Source organism: Salmo trutta, chromosome 4, assembly GCF_901001165.1.
Source record: "Salmo trutta chromosome 4, fSalTru1.1, whole genome shotgun sequence".
NCBI lineage: Eukaryota > Metazoa > Chordata > Actinopteri > Salmoniformes > Salmonidae > Salmo > Salmo trutta.
In genome coordinates this window covers 48,411,498-48,435,869 of record NC_042960.1, presented here as the reverse complement: position 1 = coordinate 48,435,869, position 24,372 = coordinate 48,411,498, and the positions used below count along the sequence as shown (strand labels likewise).

Below are 24,372 nucleotides of genomic sequence, written 5' to 3'. Positions count from 1 at the left end.
GTTTGTTGATGAATAGATTGAGGATAAAGCTCAACATGCTAAAAAACGCAGGCACAACAAATGACCTTTTTGGAGGCATTAATCTAACAATAATTAGGCCTGCAGTTAGGCTACTAGCCTACAAACATGGACAATTCTTTCGGTCTGAAATATAAATAAGTTGGAAATAAAAAATATATAATTCATGCATGGATAGGCCTACCATAAAGCATTTTTTATCGGTGTTCTCTCATGGTTTCCAATTAAATGCCCCAGCGCAATTAAAACGTGACTGTGGGCACTTAAGAAATTCAACATTCTTTGAACAGTTCATTAGGCCTATGCTTCAAAAACCCATGAGAGGCTTTCATTTCTTTAAGAAAGGCTACAGATGACTGGGTTTTTACACCATTTTAGGCAGTCACAAAGGGAGTGCTTGACCCAACATATGTAGCAGCATGTTTCTGCTGCCGCAGCACCCTGGTGAGGTATTTGAGCGACCTCTTTCGTTGCTGCTGCCCTGCCTGAGCACGGCTGGACACGGATTGCCTCCCGGGGTCTCCCGATGAAATCGCATAGTCTGTTAACAGAGACAGAGGTTAGAGTAGCAGTTATACAAGGTGTAAGAGGCACAGGGTTTGGGAAAACCAGTGCGTATTTACACGCTTCATCTACTCACCAAGTGCTCATTACGTTGTTAACCTCTAGTTCACATGAGGCTCTGGCGATGATGATGGAGTTCAAGCGAATGGTTGCATTTCCTTGAAGACATTGTAGATCACAACCTTGAAATAACTCCAGAAAAAAACGTTATCTTTATTATTGTAAGGTAAAGCTATATTGCCCACAAATGTATAGGCCCTGAAATAGTTTGGCTATATCGAACCTTACAGGCTACCCCAGTAAAAAAATGATTAGGTCGATTTTGATATCCAAAACTTGGAAGATGAGGATAGCCTAGTTTACCCATAACTCACGGACTACTCTTGAAAACCATTAGACCTATAGGCTCAATGGATGACACTGACATTGCTGTATTTCTCTGAGAATAAGTGGAAGGTCGCAGTTCCTCAACAAACACTTGAGCCTGAGAGTCCTTCTCGCCCACTCTTGACTGATGGAACAACACGCATTTCTAAACCCCGACATCGCATATGAATTTTTAAGGTCTCTTTGCCAAACCTTTTCCCACCTCTCAGTGCATGCATCACGCACACACGCACGTACCTTTCTCCAAAGCCCGGCCGTTTCTTCTGCCCTCAAGGCAGGTTGGCAGTGCTTGTCATGACTCATTTTAAATAGAGTGGGCTACAATTATTCAGGAGATTAATTTGATATGTTTCATACGTACGTAGTAGGCTACAATAATGACAACAGTGTGCATATAAGAATGTCAATAAAAGTAATCAAGCTATTAATATACAGCCATTCCACACGTTCAATTGTAAAATGTTTAACACAGTTTTAGAGTAGCCTAAATGTGTGTGTGTGTTAGGTACGCACAGCCAATTAAAATACAGCCTCTATCCTTCCACATCTGCCTCCTTTGCAAACGAATGGCACAGAAAAGAAGGTAGCCTATGAATGGTCGTTCATTGAGATCACAGATGGAGTATGGGTTTTTGCTCGAAATTTGAGAAACACCATTGTCCCCAATCAAAACTCAATGTGTTCTGCTACAATGGTCTGGGCTTTGAGCTCTGCCGCTTCAATTGGCCTTGTTTTTTAAACTTGAAATGTTCAGTACAAAGACTGGCCTCCTAAATGTCACAACCGCGTCGGTTCCAAGTGTGGCTGTCCTCAAGACCTTGTTCAAAAAGAAAAAGAACACAATTATGAAGCAATAATTACTCTGCTTTACTTCTCACGCCACTGCTCCCATTCGAACCCTTTTAGCCCTGTTTAATGCTTTATTCGAGGGCATGATAATCCAAATGCCACAGGTTTAAGTTTTTTTCTTTCGCGTTTAAGAAAAAAATAGCATATAAATGGATGTGGGAATCGTTAAATAAATTAATGTTCCATGTCGTTGCAATTATAGCCTGTTGAATTGTACCCTTTTAATCAAACCTAACGTTTAGCCGGATGTTATGACTTTATGACCCATAATAACATCATAACAAGTCAATTAAGCGTTCATTTGAGTTTAATCTATTACCAATTTACTACAATTACAAAAATGCGAACATCACCTATAGGCCTGATGGTGAGTGGACTTTGATCATTATTATTGCCTTATCGTTTATTACAAGAGCTGAAATTATTGACAAGAATTCACAATTGTCAGAATTTCAGCTCTTGTAATAAGCTGAACGGCTTTATTAGACCACACGTTTCTCATGATGCCAATTTACATGAGGGAAACAAAAACATATTGTCTCCTGTTGTATGCGCCTATATAGTTTATTTTAAAATGCAGCATGGTTGGTTATTCATGCAGTCAGAAATAGGCTATATTAAAATCCCGCTCTGCATAACACCTTTCACTATCCTCATGGTTTCAGTGATGGATAAAAATAACTAAAAACATTATAATCGCAAAATCTACCACTCAGTCTTAGTATAGGACATGGAATCATTTATGTGTACCCTGTGGTTTACGGAGACGGAGGCTGTAATTATTATTCTATAAAAATAAAAACGTCCTAAAAACGGAACATATTGATGAAGGCCTACAGTCCAAACTAGGCTACATGAAAACAATATATGTAAATAATAATAAGAATTTTATGTTAAACGTAGGAAATTGTAGTTGTGCCTATGTTTGTAATTGCATTCGAAATAGAGTGTGTTATCCAAAATAGTTCTTATTCCCCGTTTAATTTACCTAAAAGGACAACACTTTATAAAAACGCTTTCATTCATTTTATTTTCATAGCCTATAGGCCTACAGGCGCTTAATGGTGTCCTCAAGAGGTAAATAAAATAACTTAATTCAATTTGAAGCAAATAAAAGGCAGCCCAACAATAATGCGAGAATGAATAAAACATGACTGATCATTTTTTTATGATATAAGTTCTCTTAATTTCAGTAGAAAAACCGAGTTGAGTTTTATTGCTAGGGGCTCTTGCTTTAATCATATCTTTGAGTGTTTAATGGTCCAATATATAGTATACATGTAGGTGTATAGGCTTTCACCGCATATAAAATAAATATGTAGGTCACTGATTTGTGTTCTACGTAGCTACTTTACTTATAGTATATATCATATTTTTTGTTGTTGATTTTTCACAACTATTAGCAGTTCCATAAGTTTGAATATCACCACCTTTATACTTGCATGAGCCAAAAGCTAAATTGACTTTAAAAATGAATCTAACTTTGGCATTAGGGGTATTAGACAATGACGACAGGATCATCATAAGGCTGTTAAACCGTAATAATCATACCTCTTCTGATGCTATGCTGCGTTTTTGACACCTCCATCTCCCTTACTCACTTTCCATCACACACACACACACACACACACACACACACACACACACACACACACACACACACACACACACACACACACACACACACACACACACACACACACACACACACACACACACACACACACACACTCTCTCTCTCTTATTGAACAAGAAACCCAGAGAGAAATGAGCCCCCTTTTGTGCCCAACAGTTTAAGCTGCATAGATTGTTTCTTTGGCGCTCATTGAGTGCCAACATCTCTGAGAAAGTAAACGTTGAGTGACCCTCCAGGTTAGTTTAGTCTGGGATCCCTCCATCGCTGGGTGAGTGGATTTAAAATGCTGGATGGTGTGGGATCACATCTTACTTCAAAGGAGAGATCACTTGCATCAGGAATTCTGTTCCCTCACTAGGGGCCAACATTCTTGACCCTGGAAGACTGGTTAAACATTATTGAACGCTTCCCTTTTGTTAGGGAATAATAAAGTCACCACCTGATGTTGCCACCAGTGAATCTGTGCCACAGGAAGCCAGAGAATAAGTCCATTGTCACACAGCCACATTCTCAAAATGGGAGATTTAACAGCGGTGGCTTTACTTAAAGATGAGACTGAGTGACAGCCAGCGTCTTTGGATGTCTCAATCAGTGTGTCTTAAAGGTTGTCCCTCACAGTTTACTGCAAAATGATGCTTGAGAACAGATGTCCTGGGGGCTAAAATGGCACCTAAAAACTTAGACCTTTACAGACGAATAATTTAGTGAAGTGGTTTTGATTAACCATGTACACATCAATACATTAACCAATCAATCCTCTGAAATAAAAATCTTTAACAGAACATATTGCAATTCTAGAAGTAAAAAAATAAAATCAGGTGACAAGTTTGATCAAGTTGAGAGAAAAATAATATCCAATAAGCATTTCCAACTGCATCATCATCATTAGTTGCAGCTGTACAAAAGAGATGCCCAAGTGCATTAGTGAACCATTCAATGATTGAAACTGTAATATCACACATCAGAGGAGTTGCACAATCCACATAGTTCCCTGGGGAAGAAGGCCTGACAAGAATTATGCACTCATCTCTTGCTTATGTGAACCCAGCTCATGTTCAATGAAATCCTTACCGTCCAGTGAACTCTCCTCTACCTTAAGCTCTGTTGAGGATCCCATACTTTTACAACCATGATGGCACTCTGGGTTAAAATAAGTAACTCTGTAAACTGGACGTGCCCACTTCTGACAGGCAGCAAACTCGTTCAATTAAAAATCAACATTTTACCTTTTTCAACAAGTCAAGAGTTGTGGGACCTTAAATTGGGAATGCATGAAGGAATTTTAACTGTGTCAGTTATTAGTTTTGCCAGGGTATCAGGAACAGTCACCAAAATGTCACAAATCAAGAGAACAAATTGAGTGGATAATGTACCAGAGTGATTAATAACCTTAGAAATTTGCAACCACATCCTGTAAATGGCAGACCCTGTTCAGTCTCCGCTGTGAAGTGAACTTGTCACTCACACTTACCATCCGTTTCTCAAACATTGGAAATAGTAATGACTAGCTAAATCACTTGAATCCGTTTACAAATGTAGAATCTTCATTTGAGCCAGTTTGCTACAGCAGGAAAATCATCCTGCAGCAACAGAAAATGTGAATTACGTGGATTATAATTAAATAACATTTTTGTAGAGGTCGATAAATTTTTCATAAGGGAAAATCAAGTCTCAAATTTTAAAGTGGAATTTACAAACTTCAGAAGCCTAAACCTAAAATACACAACACAATTTAAAGTACTCCTGCAACAGGGGGATCAAATTAAGATCGTACGCCTGTATCTATGTATATAACCTGGATAATTCAAATGAGGGCTAGAATTGTGTGTGTCTCTTTTGAGCAGTAGGTTACTGACAGGGTGTGTCAGATCAGGTTGTGAAGGGGACCGACTGACGCATGCTCAGCTCTGTCTCACCAGGCACACACAGCAGCCCGGGGAAGTCTGACTGAATGAACACATTAAACATTCAAATTCCTTGCGTGAGAACCAAGAAAGCAGTGGGAATGTTGCAAAGGGCTGAATTTGCCTTCAGGATGGAGAGATTATTTTCCCTCCAAGGGTCAGATGCACACAATATGCCAAGAAGATTAAGATTTTCTGGATTTTCATATTTGCCAATGACCCAATGCACATTCTCCTGTTCTGAAACCCACAGCATGAGTTCCTGTTCCACCTTAATGACTGACCCTCCACCCAAATGAGAAATAAGAATGCCAGAAATAACACCAAATCTATTCTGGTCATTTCATTAGAGGCATGCATTGAGAGTACTAATCCTGATTCCTGAAACCTGCATCTTTTGATAAAAGTTCAGAGAAAAATGAGGGCTCTACTGTTGGGCCCACTGTGCCGGCTTAAACTTTGGCTTTTACTGTCAAAAAGAACTCCATTGCAGATGGAGAGATAAGCCTATAAGCTCATTGCTGAACTGAGAAAATTAGCCTTTGTGGCAGATAATACCAGATGTCTGGAAAATACTGCTGTAAAACAAGACAATGAGGCAAATAACTTTTCTCAGGAAAAGCAAACTAGTATTTACCATTTTAGTGGCAATGATAATGTAGTCTTATCCCCTGCCTGGTTTTTACACAGGAAGCTCACCATGTTCACTAATTGAGTACAGCATGCAGACGTACACAGTTCAGTCAAACACAAAAACTCTTATTCATATCTTTCAGACAGGGACAGCCCATAGCCTACTGGCCAAATAGACAAATGGCATAAATATAACAGCTTTAATATGGAATAGAAAGTTTGCTGATGCCTCAATGACAGAAACCCTGAAATCATAATGGGCGCGTTCCACAGCTAAGGTGAGGTGACGCAACAACCAACGGTTGCATGCCACGTCATCGTCGACTGACAAATTGCTACATGTGGTTAGCTGACACTTAAAACATCTATCCAGGCATTGTTAGACCTGTCATGTGTCAGCAACGTCTAAGCATAGGAACGTGCCCAATGGTAAAAATAAAAGTGTAAAATAAATGTAATACTATAAATAATGTGCCAAGTGAAATGTACAAAATGAATAGCCTATCCAGCTCGTCAAAATGTTCCCTGTCAAATCTGTATTAAGATATAACTTAAATTAGAAGATAAAAAACATAATTAAGGCCACAATAATAATATAAAATGTCAACCGACGTGTGTGTCTGTGTGCATTTCAAGAGAGTGCTGGCTCAGACCGATGCATGTTCATATATATTTTATATAATGTATATCAAACTAAAACTAATACAGCATCAAACTTAAAAAGGATCAAGAAAAATAAAGGAGGAACAGTTGGTTGTGGAGCCTTTTGAAATGAAAACCAGGCTGGTCGGAGCAGAGCAGATCAGGAACATTGAGCCTCTCTGGCTGCTTGTGAGGGTCGGGTTGGCTGGGGGCAGGGGGGGTCCGTCACTGGCTGGGTGCATGGAGGTGCATGGGGGTGGAGGGAGAAAAGAGGGTACAAGCCAAATGCAGGTGGAGATGAGATAGTCCAGCGTTCTCCAGGAAATGTCTCTTTGCTTTTTTTGTTTACTTTATTGAAACAACACGTCTAAAATAGCAGCCGTACTGTAGTGGGAAGTCCTTGTCCGTGATGCTGTTCTTCTACTCAAAAGTTTATTTTTAATATCCTTGATTATTGTGTAAGAGTGTGGGCAGAGAAAACCATGACACTGCAATTAAGTGAGGGGCGAAAGAGTTTGGCTGTGTGCTTGTGGTTGCTTCTCTGTGCATACATGTACACTAGGCATTCATGTATGATGCACAGGCCGAGAGCAGAGAAGCTTACGTGGGTGTGTGTGTGTCAGTAGTGTACTGTATGTTGTGTATTGTGTGTTTAAGAGTTCACATCTGTGTGAGAGGGTGGTCGGTCTCTGTAGACCCACTGGGACCATGCTAGAGCTCTTCACTACTCTTCCAGCCAGTCCCACCACCACAGCCAGGCCAGTCAGTCCTACTCTTTAGCTTCGAGGAACAGGGTCTCCTGAGGGAAAAGCTTGGCCTCCAGTAAAGACGAGGCTGGGTCTAGCTGGGTGATCTGCAGAAGAGAGAGAACAAATCGAGAACCATGAGACTAGTTCACATTCATAGAGGTTACATGACATAGTCATTACAAGTCTTTGTTCTAGCTTGAGTTGAAAGTGACCTTTCACTGCATGTGTTATCAGGGTTTCTTGAAGGGATACTAGCATGCTAGCAGATACCCATAGACTTCCTGTTATTGCACTAACGCTAATTAGCATTGGCTCGTGAAACTACCTCTAACTTCCTTCATACTAGACACAGAGACATGAAAATGGTATCCACGAGTTTCTGACTCTGGGGAAGTAGATAAAGGGCCTCTACCAAACCCCCAAAATATTCCTTTAAACTATGGGCCAGGACCCAGTGGCCATGGGCGAAGTGGGTTACGAGTTATGAGAATACATCTATGTTAAAACACACTATTTCTTAAATTGGGTCGTTGGAAGATGGTCACCGGAGGACAGTATATTTCTAATTTGGGTCTCAAGCTGAAACAGTTTAAGAATCCCTCGTTTACATGACAAGTATTCAGTTGCAATGTGCTGATAAAAAAAGTAAAAATGATCAACTACTTCCAATTCTTAGCATTTATGTCCTTAAAAACACTTCTTTCTATGTACCTTGGGATATGTACACAAAAGTCAATGTCCCAATGTACGCCATGCAAAGAGATGTACTCTGCGTGAACTAAGTCTCTTCCATCATGTAGACAAGCTGGGACTGAGGCAACAATCTGATCATTTCTGTTGCAGTGGCCAGCATTACATATCCCAGAGAGATTGATCATTTCTGTTTTTCTAAGGCTTCCATCCAAACTAAACTGCTGTGGTTTCTCCACGGCCCTGCATTGAACGATGTGTTACGACCATAAAACGAACCACCTTCCCTACTGAGTGAATGAACAAACACAAAGACTTAAGGTAGACGGTAATATTAGTGACACACATAGTGTATCAATTAGCGTAAAAATAATACAAATCCAAGTTGAGCGCACCAGCAGAGCAAGACCGTAATGACGCATTGCCACCCATAATACAGCTCATTTCATTAGGTTACCCGTGTGTCAACATGGTTATGTTGTTTAACATGAGGCGACCCTGCCTCCTAGCTTATGAGGGTTAATCACTGGGGGTCTCCCGTTACATAGGCCCCTGTCGTCCTCGTCCCCACACCTGGGTCCTCTGTCTACTGTGACGTGGGGGCCAGGCCAGGGCTTATCTGCTGCCTGTGGTTAGACCTCCTATTATGATCACTGGGGTGGTAATTAACTAGCAGGCCTCAGACAACCAGTGCAGTAAGGTCAGAGTTCACCTCACACTGATTAGCCCATCCTCACGAAGACAGATTAGGTGGAGAAACACAACTAGGTAATGTAATGGCTGAGAGACCTTTGAGGAGGCTGAAACATGAGCGCTGAAACCAAGTCAAAACACCCACCTCTCCTCTCACCGTGGAGTCAGAGTTGGCTGTGTAACTATCCTGACAGATGTGTCTCTCAATCACCGCTGGGGGTGTAATCCATGTAGTTGGAAATGGTCTTGACCGGTTCTCCATTGAAGTAGTATGTATTGTCACTTTTGCTACCAACAGGCTGATCCTACTCCCTGATATAACATCTCATGCTCCTCTTTTCTACCACACAGATATGGTAATAAACCCATTGTCCCCTCAACGAGTCATCTTTCCTAATGAGTCATATTTCCAATGATCATTGAGACATCCAAAACCTAACCTTCAATAGAGCTAGATAAAGTACATCATTTCAAAGCTATGATGCCAGGAGTTCAAAGAAGAGCAAGAATTCATCAGCAAACACTGCTATTCCCAGATGAACAGGGAAATGTCACACCAATGGAGGCTCTTTGTCTTCATCTCCTCATACTAATTTCTTCTGTCATCTGGGCTCTCCGCTCCCCAGTATGACCTGAGGGTGCCACGGCAGCACAGGGAGGGGGTGCCACGGCAACCTACACAACACACCGCAGCGAGGGCAAAGCAAGATGGCGTGCTGCTAACAGCTGACGCCCCAACGGGTGAACGCCTTTCTCTCCACCTTTTGCTCAGTATTTCACAAATGCCAGCTATGCAAATGAACCTGACAGGCGTGTTATGACACCACAGCATCAGGTATGAGTAAATGAGGGTTTAGGGAGGATCAGGTGCGGCTGTGTGTGTGTGTGTTGGGGGGAGGGGAGAGCATCTGACTCTAAAAAGAAAGTAGAGAAACAAGATGCCACACTGACACAGGAGACAAGCGCTATTGCTGATTGTTTACATTGTTATCCAATTAACAGACCACAAGCATTGAGGCATCCGTCAACAAACAAAGCTGTTGTTTTCCACTCTGCGTCGCGATACCAGCTCCATATTTTCACTGTCTGGCTCGGCCTAGACTCGATGAATTCTCTTCTCCCCTGACTGACACATACGGCAGCGTATGACACACAAACATATTCATTCCAACATTATTCATGACACGGCTAACAAAATCTTCTCAAGCTCTATGATAAAGGCAATGCACTACAGCTCTATGATAAAGGCAATGCACTACAGCTCTATGATAAAGGCAATGCACTACAGCTCTATGATAAAGGCATTGCACTACAGCTCTATGATAAAGGCAATGCACTACAGCTCTATGATAAAGGCATTGCACTACAGCTCTATGATAAAGGCATTGCACTACAGCTCTATGATAAAGGCAATGCACTACAGCTCTATGATAAAGGCAATGCACTACAGCTCTATGATAAAGGCAATGCACTACAGCTCTATGATAAAGGCATTGCACTACAGCTCTATGATAAAGGCATTGCACTACAGCTCTATGATAAAGGCATTGCACTACAGCTCTATGATAAAGGCATTGCACTACAGCTCTATGATAAAGGCATTGCACTACAGCTCTATGATAAAGGCAATGCACTACAGCTCTATGATAAAGGCAATGCACTACAGCTCTATGATAAAGGCATTGCACTACAGCTCTATGATAAAGGCATTGCACTACAGCTCTATGATAAAGGCATTGCACTACAGCTCTATGATAAAGGCATTGCACTACAGCTCTATGATAAAGGCATTGCACTACAGCTCTATGATAAAGGCATTGCACTACAGCTCTATGATAAAGGCATTGCACTACAGCTCTATGATAAAGGCATTGCACTACAGCTCTATGATAAAGGCATTGCACTACAGCTCTATGATAAAGGCAATGCACTACAGCTCTATGATAAAGGCATTGCACTACAGCTCTATGATAAAGGCATTGCACTACAGCTCTATGATAAAGGCATTGCACTACAGCTCTATGATAAAGGCATTGCACTACAGCTCTATGATAAAGGCATTGCACTACAGCTCTATGATAAAGGCATTGCACTACAGCTCTATGATAAAGGCATTGCACTACAGCTCTATGATAAAGGCATTGCACAAGCATTAGCAGATGTTACACCTAGTTGGTTTATCTACTATGCTATGACACATATCAACATGAAAGTAGAGCACAGGTTTGTGAAGGGTCATTTTAAGAGCGTTTTGAAGATTCCGGTTAAATCCGGAGCAGTAGTGTGTTCTCCAGTGCTTGATGATGTTGACAGTGGATCATCCTTTAACCCTATCACATGCACTCATCCTGACAGGCCTCACAGTGGCCAAACAAATACTGAGCAGAGCGAGATGCCAACTTGCTTGATAGATCCACTACTACTGTAAATGTTGTACATTTGTATGACGTATACATGCAAGGCTCTCTTGAAAGAGGCCTCGGTCTCAAAAGGTATTTCCCTGCTAAAATAAAAAGGTTCCATTTTTTTTTTTAACTACTGTCAAAATAGTCTAATCCCACTGAAAATGTCAACTAAAACTAAAATATTTATTTAGGTCTATGGTTAAAAAAAACGGAATAAGCATCACTCATGTAGACAACGACTACAGAGGTTTCAGTGTGAACATCAATATGTGGGTTGTATAAAGAAAATAACGCACAAGATTCATTTCATTTCTACCATCAAACAGAGCTTCCAGCCTCCCGCTGCAAGTATATGTTTGAGGGATTACATTTCTAGATTTTATTTGAGATCATGTTGGATCTCAACTTCCAATCTCTAGTGAAGGACTAGTAGGAACATTTTGGCATATTTATATGCGTTAGAGACAATCTGCTCTTACATCTCAGAAAATAATTTATTAACTCCATGTTATTGTCTTAAGTTAAACATGAGGAAATCATAACACTGAACATAATTAACACTTGAAGTTAAAATAAATATTGCAAATCACTTCATTAGTATGAATGAAACACATTTGATAACTTGAGTGAAAAGATAAAAACACCCGTCTCAAGATGTCCGTTTCCAACATAATTAAACATGCAGCTGAAATAACGCATTTTTAATTAAGCCATTTGGGTTCTATGTCAATTAAAACCAAATAGCTTGTCTGTTTTAAAGTTGTGTTGTCAAGTGTTTATTCGGCCAATTACAAAAGCAGTGGGAGACCATTATGTGCTTCCAGGAACGATGGCAACACGTAGAGCCAGGGCGTGAACAGCCCACTTCAAAGAGGGCCGCCGTGCGGCCTGGAAGAGAGAGGGATGGAGGGAGGGAGGACCGGAGGGTGAAAGGGGGGACTGCCGTTACCTAGGGGAACAGGCCTTGAGCTTTTAACTTCTCTTGAAGAGGAAGCACTCTGCTCTCCCAAGCGCTATATGCAGCATAGAGCAGAGCCAACACAAACACAGTTCAGAAAGCGTGAGACTGAGTACAGTATGCATGTACAGCACAGTGAGGCAGAGGTGTGATAAGTCGGTCAGAGAGCTACTGGAATCAGAGCTATATCCTACATGGAGCTTTGGAGCTATACCCCACAGTCATATAGGTGGGAGAGGATATTGTGGAGAGTTTTGGGTTAAGAGTATGAATTTTGGGACTATATCAATAAACTGCCATTTTTCTTCCTGTGCACTTCACTGTTTCAGACTTGAAACGAAGCAAGTGGTGCAGCTTTGATGTCCATTTCAGTTGGACACGAGGATCATTTCATTGCACGGTTTATTTTTTCCTCAGCTAGAGTTTTGTCTAAATCATCCTACACATTGGCACTGTTCATTATTTTATTTTCAGAAACCTGGAACATCAATTAGGGTAAGGTAAAACTTAAAGTACAGCATCACAACGTGAAGAAAAATATAACGTGTAGACAATGTTTTGGTGTCTAAAACCTGTTGGGTATACTGAGCTAGGTTAACTCATGACTGGAAAAATGTACAGCTGCATTTGCACAGGCAGCCCAATTCTGATCTTTTTACCACCAATTGGTCTTTTGATCACATCAGATCTTTTCACATCAAATCTTTTTCAGAGCTGATCTGATTGGTGAACAGACCAATTCGTGAAAAAAAAAAATCAGAATTGGGCTATCTGTGTAAACGCAGCCAGCCTAAGTATCTGGACCACATACTGGTGCTGGTGAGTGTGAAGATAAATGTTGAAGCCAAGACCAAAAATGAAACTTCCCCAATAACAAACAAGCTGCCAAAGAAACCAAAGTATAAAGTCAGCAATGCATTATCCTTTCTTTCGGTTTAATCATCTTGCACTAAATTGATTTCTTATTGCTGGCAATTCTCTTGTCATGCATGGGAAGTAAGGAGAGATGAAGTTTAAACATTTGTGGTGCATTACAAATGCAATAGTGGTACATCCACTAATCCGAGCAGAGCAACAGTGGGAGCGTCTGGAGGAGATTGAGGCTCATTTTAATTAGAGAGGAGAGCTGGAAGATTAGACGGACTGGGAACAGTGTTCCGATGCACAAACATACACTGGCACATTCTGCTAGGCTGTCTCCCAAATTACACCATATTTCCTATGTAGTGCCCTACTTCTGACCAGGGCCAATAGGGCTCTAGTCAAAAGTAGTGCATGATATAGAGAACAGGGTACCATTTGGGACACAGAATAAACTCTACTTTCTTCTCCTCTGTCTCACATCTACTGGAATTTCACTGGAGATTAAGACACATTTTTATCTTTGTCTAATACTCTTGTTTACTTTCTCTTTGGTTTTAATTCTGAAGACAAAACTGTGAATCCTTGGATTTTAAAGTGTGCCTAAGTTGTGAATAAGGCATATACAGTGCCTTCGGAAAGTATTCAGACCACTTGACTTTTTCCACATTATGTTATTTTACAGCCTCAATCTAAAATGGATTAAATAGTTTATTTTCCACCTCAATCTACAAACAGTAGTCCACAATGACAAAGTGAAAAGTTTAGTTTGTGTGCAAATGTATAAAAAAAATAAAAGGAGAAAAAAAAGAAATAGCTTATTTACATAAGCATTCAGGCCCTTTGCTATGAGACTCGAAATTGAGTTCAGGTGCATCTTGTTTCCATTGATTATCCTTGAGAAGTTTCTAAAACTTGATTGGAATCCACCTGTGGACTTGGAAAGGCACACACCTGTCTATTAAAAGGTTCCACAGTTGATAGCGCATGTCAGAACAAAAACCAAGCCATGAGGTCAAAGGAATTGTCCGTAGAGCTCCGAGAGAGGATTGTGTCGAGGCACAGATCGGGCCTTCATATTTACCATCGGGCCTTCATATCTCAGAACAAGAATAGACTGACGAGTTTCAGAAGAAAGTTCTTTGTTTCTGACCATTTTGAGCCTGTAAATCGAACCCACAAATGCTGATGCTCTAGATATGCAACTAGTCTAAACAAGGCCAGTTTTAAATCAGGACAACAGCTTTCAGCTGTGCTAACATAATTGCAAAAGGGTTTTCTAATGATCAATTAGCCTTTTAAAATGATAAACTTGGATTAGCTAAGACAATGTGCCATTGGAACACAGGAGTGATGGTTGTTGATAATGGGCCACTGTACACCAATGTAGATATTCCATTTGAAAAAATAAATAAAAAATCACCGGTTTCCAGCTTCAATAGTCATTTACAACATTAACAACACTGTATTTCTGATCAATTTGATGTTATTTTAATGGCTTTTCTTTCAAAAACAAGGACATTTCTAAGTGACCAAAGACTTTTGAACAGTAGTGTGTGTTTATATGTATTCTAAACATTAGGAACACCTTCCTAATATTGAGTTGCACCCCTTTTTGCCCTCAGAACAGCCTCAATTCGTTGGGGCATGGACTCTACAAGGTGTCGAAAGCGTTCCACAGGGATGCTGGCCCATGTTGACAGCAATTATTCCCACAGTTGTGTCAAGTTGGCTGGATGTCCTTCGGTTGGGTGACCATTCTTGATACACAAGGGAAACTGTTGAGCAGGAAAAACCCAGTAGCATTGCAGTTCTTGACACAAACCGGTGCGTCTGGCACCTAACTACCATACCCTGTGTTCAAAGGCACTTAAATATTTTGTCTTACCCTTTCACCCTCTGAATAGCACACACACACTCCATGTCTCAATTATCTCAAGGTATAAAATCCTTCTTTAACCTGTCCCCTACCCTTCACCCACACTGATTGAAGTGGATTTAACAAGTGACATCAATAAGGGATCAAAGCTTTCACCTGGTCAGTTTGTCATGGAAAGAGCAGGTGCCCTTAATGTTTTGTACACTCAGTGTATGCCTGTACATTTTTTATGTGTATAGTGTGTGTGTGTGTGTGTGTGTGTGTGTGTGTGAGAGAGAGTTAGGGAGAGAAGTGTTTGTACTCCCATGTCCCCTACAGACCAGGATGGCAGGGTGTCTGGGCAGGCCCACACACACACACACACACAAATGGAAATCCTATTTTGTTTCCACCACTCCAATTAAGCAGGTAGTTAAAACTGTGCTCATTAGCTACCTGCCACAGCACAGAGCAGAGCGTGGGCACCAGCTCTAATTACTTGGAGAACTCCGGTCGGTGCTGCGCCGTACACCACGGCTGAGGAGAATACTGCTGACTGTATTGTATCCTAAGTAGCCAGTGCTCTTTTGTGCATGTGCACTGGCTCCTAATTAATATTCACCAAATTAGAAATGCACTTGTGGATAGAAGCAAAAACACACTTGCGTGTGGACGCATGCACACGCATGAAAAACACACTTCTCATTAGCCTTCCATGGCTTTTAATTCTACAGCAATCCTCTAACTATCTGAACAGTCACACTCTCTGGGCACTGGGGATAGAGATGAGCAACAAATTCGAGCCACTTGCCGGGATGAGTCAATTATTACTGTGGATTTCTCCTGCAGAGATGTTACATTACAATCAGGACCACTGAGCATTCTGCTGAGTTGATGATGACAGCTCAGCACCTGTAGTTAGGGAGCTGCAGGCACTGAGCAAAGAAAGCTAAACATAGAGTTAAATGTTAGTCATTATAGACCATGGTTCTATCTGGTTATAAAGCCTCTAAATTGATGGGTGTGCATGAGCTGCGTTTGTGTGTGTGTGAGCTGTGTTTACTGCTGCGTTTGAAGGCTGTACTCACGTTTCTGCGGGGGAAGGTGGTGAGCAGTTTGAAGTCCTCCCAGGGGTAGCCCTTGGAGGCCACAAAGTCAAAGAGGACCTGCAGCTTGGTGCTGCCCAGGAAGCGCCGCACCAGGAACTCTCCACTGGGGGTTCGGATACGCAGCTTGCTAATTGGCTCTCCTCCCTCCTCCGCAGGCTCTGGCGGCAGGGCGTGCTCCAATGAGAGGCGGATGGCCTGGACAAAGGGGAGGGACAAAGAGTTAGGTAGTTAGGTACGGAAGGCCGTGATTATTCACAGTTGGACAATATGACATCATTTGTAGGTGTGATTTCTTTTGCTTACAATATACCTACTTAAATGTGAAGATATAAATAATGGATTGATTTTGTAACTGTTTAATAAATTGTGGTAGAAATGGGCACTCAAACTACTATTTACGAGACAACATATGGATTCAGAGTAATTTATAAGGCATAGAATCCTCTGACCTGTTCTTCCAAAACATTTAGGCTAGTCTTTGCCTCGCCTCCATTAAGACATACAGTACAACGCTGACTCGTGTCGAGGTAGATTAGATAACGGCCCAGAACAAAAAGGCTAGCCTCATCAACAGCAAAGAAATTAATCAGGTCTCCAGTGTCAAAGAGCAGGACCTGTGGCTTTCGCGGGCTCTTTCCCTCCAGCTTGTTGTTCCTGTTTTGACAGTGGGTAGCATATGCTGTGACAACACACGGCAGCTTTATTTACCAACCATAATGCAATTATATTTCATAAAAGTGTACAACAGTAGTTCATTAGCAGCTCCAAGCATTGAGTGGGCGCGTGCCGGAGGCTCTCCCCCAGGTAGAGGCCTGGTAAAGGGGCCCCTAGGGCCCCCTGCAGCACACAGATCTGTGGCGTCTGAAGCCACACGCCTCACTCAGAGTCCGCTCCACACAAAGAGCACTCAGGAGCATCACCGCTCAAAAAAATAAATTTTTTAAAAAAACACCACAGGAGGGGGTAGGGAGGGGGGGGGGGGGGGGGCAGTGCATGCACCTGACAGGAGCACCATGGGGCTCCTGGATGTGTTAAATAATGACATCACCACTCTCCCCCCCCTCTGCCTACCTCTTCCATTCACCTCCCTCTCCACACAAAGACACAGAATGCATTCCCCTTGTCCTTGTGTGTGTTTACTGTGGTGTTTGTTTTCCTGCAGCCTGCGGGGTATTGTGGCGGGAGGTGCAGGGCAGAAACAGCCAGAGACGCGCTGTAGACTGCAGGGTTCTGGGCCCAGATTCACAAAACCTTGTTAAAAGCAATTTCTTCTTAACTTCCTTTTATCCCCCTCTTAACTATAGATTTAAGAAGCAAAGTTGCTATTCCTCACAAAAGGTTATTTCTTATGTTTCTCCTTAAGAAAAAAAGTTAAGAAAGTTATTTGGAAATCTTCATTCCAAGATTGCTAAACCCTCGTCTTAAACTCAAGGCAGTGAGAGAAAAAGCTCATGAAAGCAATTGAACATTCCCTCAAACTTGATCTGAATGTTTCAGTATTGATTATTTTAAACCCAATAACATGTTTAAGAACAGTAAATCTCAGTAAGAAATATGCTAACATGATTGTCATTGCTAGCTAGACAGCTAGCTAAAATGGTTGCCTAGCAACAAACATCTTAAGAAGATTTGTTTGAAGATATTTGAGAAGTTTGTAAGAAAATCATTAAATCTTAAGATACTGTTGAGGAATTGCACTTACGAACTTCTTATTTATTTATTTTCTTAAGAAACTTGTTAAGTCTTTGCATAAGAAGTGTTTTGTGAATCTGGGCCCTGGTCTGTGGGTAGGCCAGGGAGGGAGTGAGTGGCTGGCTGGGTGCTTGGCTGGGCTCCAGGTGTGGGACGCCATGCTGCCTTGTTTACTCACACACAATGTCAGAGAAATGAGGCGTTGGCACAACCAGGGGTAAGCAGCACACAGCTCTGAACAGTTGGGACAGCTGTTGTCCTTCCTCCACACGCCATACAGACAGACAGGCTCCACTTAATCTCTCCCATCTTTCTACCCGACGACCAACAGTAGTAGCGGGCGATAGAGCGAAACGATCTGGAACAAGATCTGTGTTTTGAACTCCAGCTTTGTTGAAACAGACGTTCCAGTGCCAGTTACTCTTGAGTGATGACTCATGAAGTTCTGATGCACGTACACACTATGTAATACTGATGTATAGCTAGACGTAATCTATGAAGATGTACAACCTGTTAAAAGACTGTCATACACAATCTTGGCACAGACAGAGACCTCCCTTTACCTCACCACTGTTGTATGTGATCATGGTTGTGGTATGTGTGTTGTTGTGCGTTTTCCTCCAGGTTGTTTGCCCCACTCTTGTCCCTGAGGCTTCATTAGTGACTCCACTAGTGTCTCTCAGTCTCCACTGTGATCATTAAAACACACCCTCCTGCCTGCCTCACACTTGACCAGGCAGACACACAACCAGATTCGTGAAACGCATCAGTCGACCGGCTGAAAATCCCCCTGATATAATCACACACAGGTCAAGTCAAAAAATAAAATGTCTATGTTTGCCTCCGTTTTAGCCTTTAGGGCCACAATAAGGTACCTGCATTTTGCATTTATTAAGGATCCCCATTAGCTGCTGCCAAGGCAGTAGCTACTCTTCCTGGGATCCAAACAAGATTAAGACAATTAGAGAAAAAAATAAACACATTATTACACCAATACATATCTACAATACAAAATGTATAAAACCGCAATACAACTATATTACAACGTTACAATGCGCGAGTGTGTGTGTGTTAGCGTGCGTATGCGTCTCTTTCCAGTCCGCGTTGTTCCATAGGTTGCAGTTTTATCTGTTTAAAAAAAGCCCCCGGTAAGCCTATCTGAGGTATATACTGCATGTACATACTACATGTAAACAAGAGAAGAGCTATTGAGTACGTTCACATGCACACTAATCAATCGATATTAAACTGATTATGGCAGTAGGCCGAGCATGGAAATAGTCATGTAAACACCTTACTCTATTTATCTTAAAATCGGCGTAGGTCAAAATAAATGTAAGCATACGCCGATTTAAACACCTGGTTTCCTGAGCAATCTTTCAAATCATTAGGACCTGCTTAATTCGGCGTTCCAGCGGTGCATTTGATCTGCACGTGTGCCAGCACCAGCAGCGCAAGCCTCCCTCTTACGCACGAGTTTAGTGAGTTCTGAAAAACTGATAGTATGCGTCTTAGAAATAGTTCACTTTCAAACTTTACATGTCCGAACTAAGAATCAAAATGTACTTCGCAAAAATAACATAGTCACTGTGGTAGAATTTTTATTTTCTTTGGTCGATTTTCTGCATTAAATCAAAAGTCCCGTCAAGTTGCCTGATTTCAGATGTGTCCATATAAACAGGATTATCAGGGAAATCCTTCTTTCAAAGCATGTAAATGTTTTTAACAAACTACTGCATTATTCTGACTCCCCACCATAATCGTATTATTGTGTGCATGGAACCGTGCTCATTGTTGGGTATCATGTTGCTGAATATCTACACTTGTTGCATACAAGCAGTGTGTTGGCGGAGAAGAAACCATGGCAATGGGCTAGAGGACTACAGTGATATAATTAAGACTGGACAGACAGGGCTTTTGTCCGGGGCTGTTTAACTAATGTGACAAATCATCTCAGATAGCTGGTTCACCTGATCCCTGCTGGCTGTAGAGTTTGCTGCTGAGTAAATAGCCAATCAGCTGGCTAAAAGGAGCTATAACTACAGCATTCACAAATGCATTCCCACTGCCATAATTGTTTTTCTTTGTCCCACCGTGCTTTGTGCTCCCGCTTTTGTTCACTTGGTTTCAATATGAGCTTGTGTGTTGTAGGGCATTTGAACAGGACAATAACATCTCTGTATGACAAGCTTAACAGGGATAGGCCTTACTGTACACACTGGAGTTTAGTACATGTTGCTCTGTGTCTCTGACGCCACCACAGGGATCACATGCTAGTATAAACTCCACAAACAACAAATGATATGGAAATGTCTGATATGCAGCAAGGAACGGATTCAAATATGAATGTTTAAAAAAACAAACTAACCATGTGTTTTCAGTGTTACAACATTATCTAAGTGGGACATTGTTTCTCTTAACAAACATTATGAGATATGGTTCATGTTCTCACCTCCTTCTCATCATCTGCTTCTTTCTGGATCTGTTGCAGGCGAAGCTGTTCTGCCTGCTCTCTCTCCTGTGCTTCTCTCTGAAAAAACAAATACATTTTTATACATCCAGCCATTCAACGTCAAAACATTATGAACCGTGATCAAGCAATCAATGTGGATGTTAACAGGTTTACTGGGTAAATTCACAATAACAACCATTTACAACACCCAGCATTGGCCACAATCATAACATGATTATAAAAGGGTATATACTTTATACTTGTGTTCTGTATAATATTTCACTTGAGGATAACGCAAAAATGGATCTTCAAAAACCCTCAAACATCTATCTGATGAGAATGGATCCATGTCATTGTGTTGTAGGTGTTCGAGTTGATGACCAACCTTTTTACGGTCAGCCTCTAAAGATAGTTGGTAGGCCTCATCCTGCTCCCTCTTTACCATTTCCCTGGCTTCACGTTCATCCTGGATAGAGAGAAAGAGACCAGGTCAGAAAAGAAAACAAATATCTTAAAGTTATGAGTGAAACAATAAACACCAATAACAATAGAAGCTGTTAAAATACAAAGTTGCTTTCTCCCTCTGCCACATGTAATATTGTGCTGTGTTGAATAGCTGTGACTCTGGGCAGCAGAGCAGCAGGAAGTGGAGTAGAGCTGAATGAGAGAACCGAATGCTTTCTGTCAGACACAAGGTTTGAAAGAGTATCATGTGGGAGAAGGGAATCTATTCGGGCCTTGACTTCCTTAACAGACCGGAGGGCTCTTTTCTTTTCCCTCAGAGCTCCTGTTTGTACAGAGGCAGACTGCTGCTTTTCTACCTGCTGTGTGTAAGAGGCTTTCTAAAGCAGGGAGAAATAACTGTTTCCATTGTGTCAGCACTGGCATTTGTTTTGGAGCTTGGGAGACTACATTTTCTTTTCTGAACCCTGGACTTTGTGTCAAAGATGTGAAAAGGTGACGTTATTGTAATTTGTGGGGTTTGTGCGCTGGGCAGGGGGAGTGGTCAGCTGTCGTATTGAAGTCTGAAAATGAAAAGGATACATTTTCCCCTTTATCCTACAGACACTGTGGTTGAGGACAAAATAATAATGGATCACTTATTGTAAGCGCATTCGTCCAGTCACAAAATAACAGTTACTGTAAATGATTACGCTCTTTATTGTGCTCATTACCTTTGATGAAATATCATGAAACAAACAAAATAAACTATGGTTTTACTGTTGAGGTACCACTCACAATGGACAAGACATGGTGCCTTTCTTCAATTATCTACAGAGTATTGTATGGTGTACAATACAACTACTTTGTATCTGAAAGTAAAAGCAATCAAAGGAACACACTATAAAACACTGAATGTTTTCCTGCTGATGAACACATCATTTGCAGTTAAAATAACTACCTAAACAGACAACCACAAGTAGGCGTGGCTGAAGCAGTGAAGGTTGCTGTAATGTGTGTGAAAGTATATTTTTGGCTCTGCTCCTGTCTACCTCCCAGGCATGTCAGTCAGTGAGGAATGTGAGTGTGATGTTGGCAGATGTCTGTGGTGTCTGGGTCTGTCCACAGAGGAGTGGGAGAGCAGAGCAGGACAGCCACAGATATTGAGTAGGTGTGAGTTCAAAGCAGTCTGGGGCAGCAACGCTGGCAATGGGGCGACCATCAGGTAAAGGAGCAAGTAATTCCGGCCTGGGATGGGAGACGTGGTGGAGGCTTTGGGTTCACGTCAGAGTACAGCAACACCCTGAGAGCTTACTCCCATTGAAGAGAGTAAAAGTAGAGGTATCGGGGCGAAATGTACATAATGGGTTCTATTTCAACACACCTAACGCAACGGTAAATCTTAGCGCTGGAGGTAGAGTTACCGGTTCAGGGGTGTGTCAGGAATATTATTGCTATTTTCAAAACAGTAATTATGGGCGCAGTAGCGAGAAAGGACTAGGTTTTGATGAATAAACAAGTTGTGGGTGTGTCGAGGCTTGGCCCCTTACTGGCCAATCAGAAGTGCTCCATTGCTAAATATGTGGTTGTTTCACGTTGTGTATTTACGGTCCAATACATTGTATTGTCATCGACTCTGAAATGTAATGTTAGTCCATTAAAAGCCAGTTCGTTAAATAGCATTGTCCATATTGTTCTAATTGCATTGCTTCATTATATAAATACATGGTTAAACATAGGCTACAGCAATCACAGGGGCTATACCTACTGTAAATTGCAGTCTGGACATGGACAAGCCAAACGTAGTCAATAAGCAAGATTAGATTCACTATGCTATTGATAAGGCCTAAAAAGAATGCATAATTCTAACCAAATTCTAATAAAACGAGGCTGGGTGTCTAAATACAGTTTACAGGCACCATAATTGCTCCCGTGGGCGTATAATACAGACAACGCAACTTAGACTACGGAGGGTTTTACACATCCGAACGTTTCAGAGGAGCTGAACAAAGATCTAATAAAAAGAGAAATGTCATTTGAAATGGCACTTTATTCAAGCCATGTACATTCTCAAACGTATTCACCGTTCATGGGTTTGTTGTAAATCCAATTAACCAAAAACAATCTGTTTCTTAGAACTAAACAACAATAATTCTAAATAGGATTGGGTCAGAAGCATAAAATAAATCGCATCTCTTGTTCCATGAACGTAATTCTATGTGCGCACATGTAGGCCTAAGAGCTCTTTGGCAGGAGGCATGGATGTTTGTCTTATCAATTGAATATAGTTTATTATATAGTATACACTAACCATACAATAGTCCTAGATATAACAAACATGTAGCAAATCTAGTTTTTCTATTTTATTGGCTTCAATATGGAACTATTCAACGCACTGCATGTTCGAGCCATGGATTTGGACATTGCCCAAATGTTATAATAACATTAGCCTACCATCGCTATTGACCATCGCCTGTTAGTGACTACCACGTGAAAGGTAAACAAACGAACAGGAAAATAGCCTAGGCTACAAGCGAATTCAGAACCAAGGACAGCGATAGGAATTCCTGCGATTTGACAGTTGTGTCAAAATGATGAAGGAAACAATAAGCAGTGTATATACACACACACACACACACACATATATTATATATATATATATATTTTTTTTTTTCCCCGCCCTTCTTCTCCGAAACATGACCCACCAAGCCACGCATCTTAACACCCGCTCGCTTAACCCTGAAGCCAGCCGCAACTGTTAAACTGACGACCAAAGTCAGCCTGCAGGCACCCGGCACGCCAGAAGGAGTCTCTAGAGCGCGAAGAGCCAAATAAATATGTCAACCTATGTATTAGGTTGACATATAAAGGTAGTAAAAATGATATGATTAAATATGACAATACTTTTGTGAAGATAACAATGTGATTTTAGCCTTCTAACTGTTTTTGATCTAAACTTGTGCCCTGTCAGTAGCCACGCCCCAGTGAGCTCAGAGTTCGTGCCAGCATGATGGAACACCCTCTTTGGCCAGAGTGCGTAAAAGGACTCGCTAACAAAATTTACATTAGACCAAAACATGCCGGGTTACTGCTGGTGTTGATACTAAAAGACATGACGGTGGTCTACATGTTGAAATGGTTAGAAACTCTGAAGCTCTCCACCTCAACATCAGTGAAGAAGATCACCTACAGCCTGCAGCTGTGCATGTTAAAGTTGTCCTAGAACTTTGACTAAAGACACGAGTTTGGAAGGAAGAAACCCCTTCTCAGACTATCACTGGTACATCTGAAGTATCTAGTGTAATGAACACTCCAAGAGCAGAGAAGCTCTACAACTAAGGACATTGTGACCACTGGTGGACAACCAGAGCCTTACATCGAGCCACTACCCATAGACCGATCGATTAGTTTCAACAGAGAAACACATCTACGCGTAAATATATATTGCATTTCTAATCCGAACGAGCAGAGGTTAGGGTGGCAAGAATTCGTATTTCAGTGAGCGTTGTTTCCAAATGAAAAGTTGACTGTCTCTCCCTCTATCGTTCCCCACCCCCCCTTTTCATTGTGTAACAAGCCGTAATATCGTGTTAGTCCACTATGGACGTTTATATCATGTAAGTGTGTATGGGTATTCTGTGTTATTTAGTTAATAAATAAATGAGTAGTACTGAATATTCAAAGGGCTAGGGTTCTTGCGTATCTACGGATTATGCGACGTTCAGAATGAGACTGATGTAATAATTTACTGTTGATGTAAGAGATATCTGTATATCTTTAGAGTTTAAGTCGGGAGATAGTATTTGGTGTTCCAAATTCTTAATGAGTTAA

At 41.3% G+C, this 24,372-nt stretch overlaps 1 protein-coding gene across 4 annotated transcripts in view; it reads right to left on the bottom strand.

Annotated features, from left to right (window-relative positions):
• Positions 1–5,965: 5,965 nt before the first annotated feature.
• Positions 5,966–24,372, bottom strand: part of LOC115192500 (FAS-associated factor 1) — an 86,505-nt gene continuing 68,098 nt past the window's right edge. For all 4 annotated transcript variants that reach the window (XM_029751083.1, XM_029751084.1, XM_029751085.1 and 1 more), the window contains 4 exons: positions 20,486–20,566; positions 20,101–20,178; positions 15,936–16,151; positions 5,966–7,486 (listed from right to left, as the gene is read on the bottom strand). In XM_029751083.1, the coding sequence (XP_029606943.1) occupies positions 7,403–7,486; positions 15,936–16,151; positions 20,101–20,178; positions 20,486–20,566 (459 nt within the window). In that variant the 3' untranslated portion in view covers positions 5,966–7,402. The remainder of the gene's footprint in view (positions 7,487–15,935; positions 16,152–20,100; positions 20,179–20,485; positions 20,567–24,372) is intronic.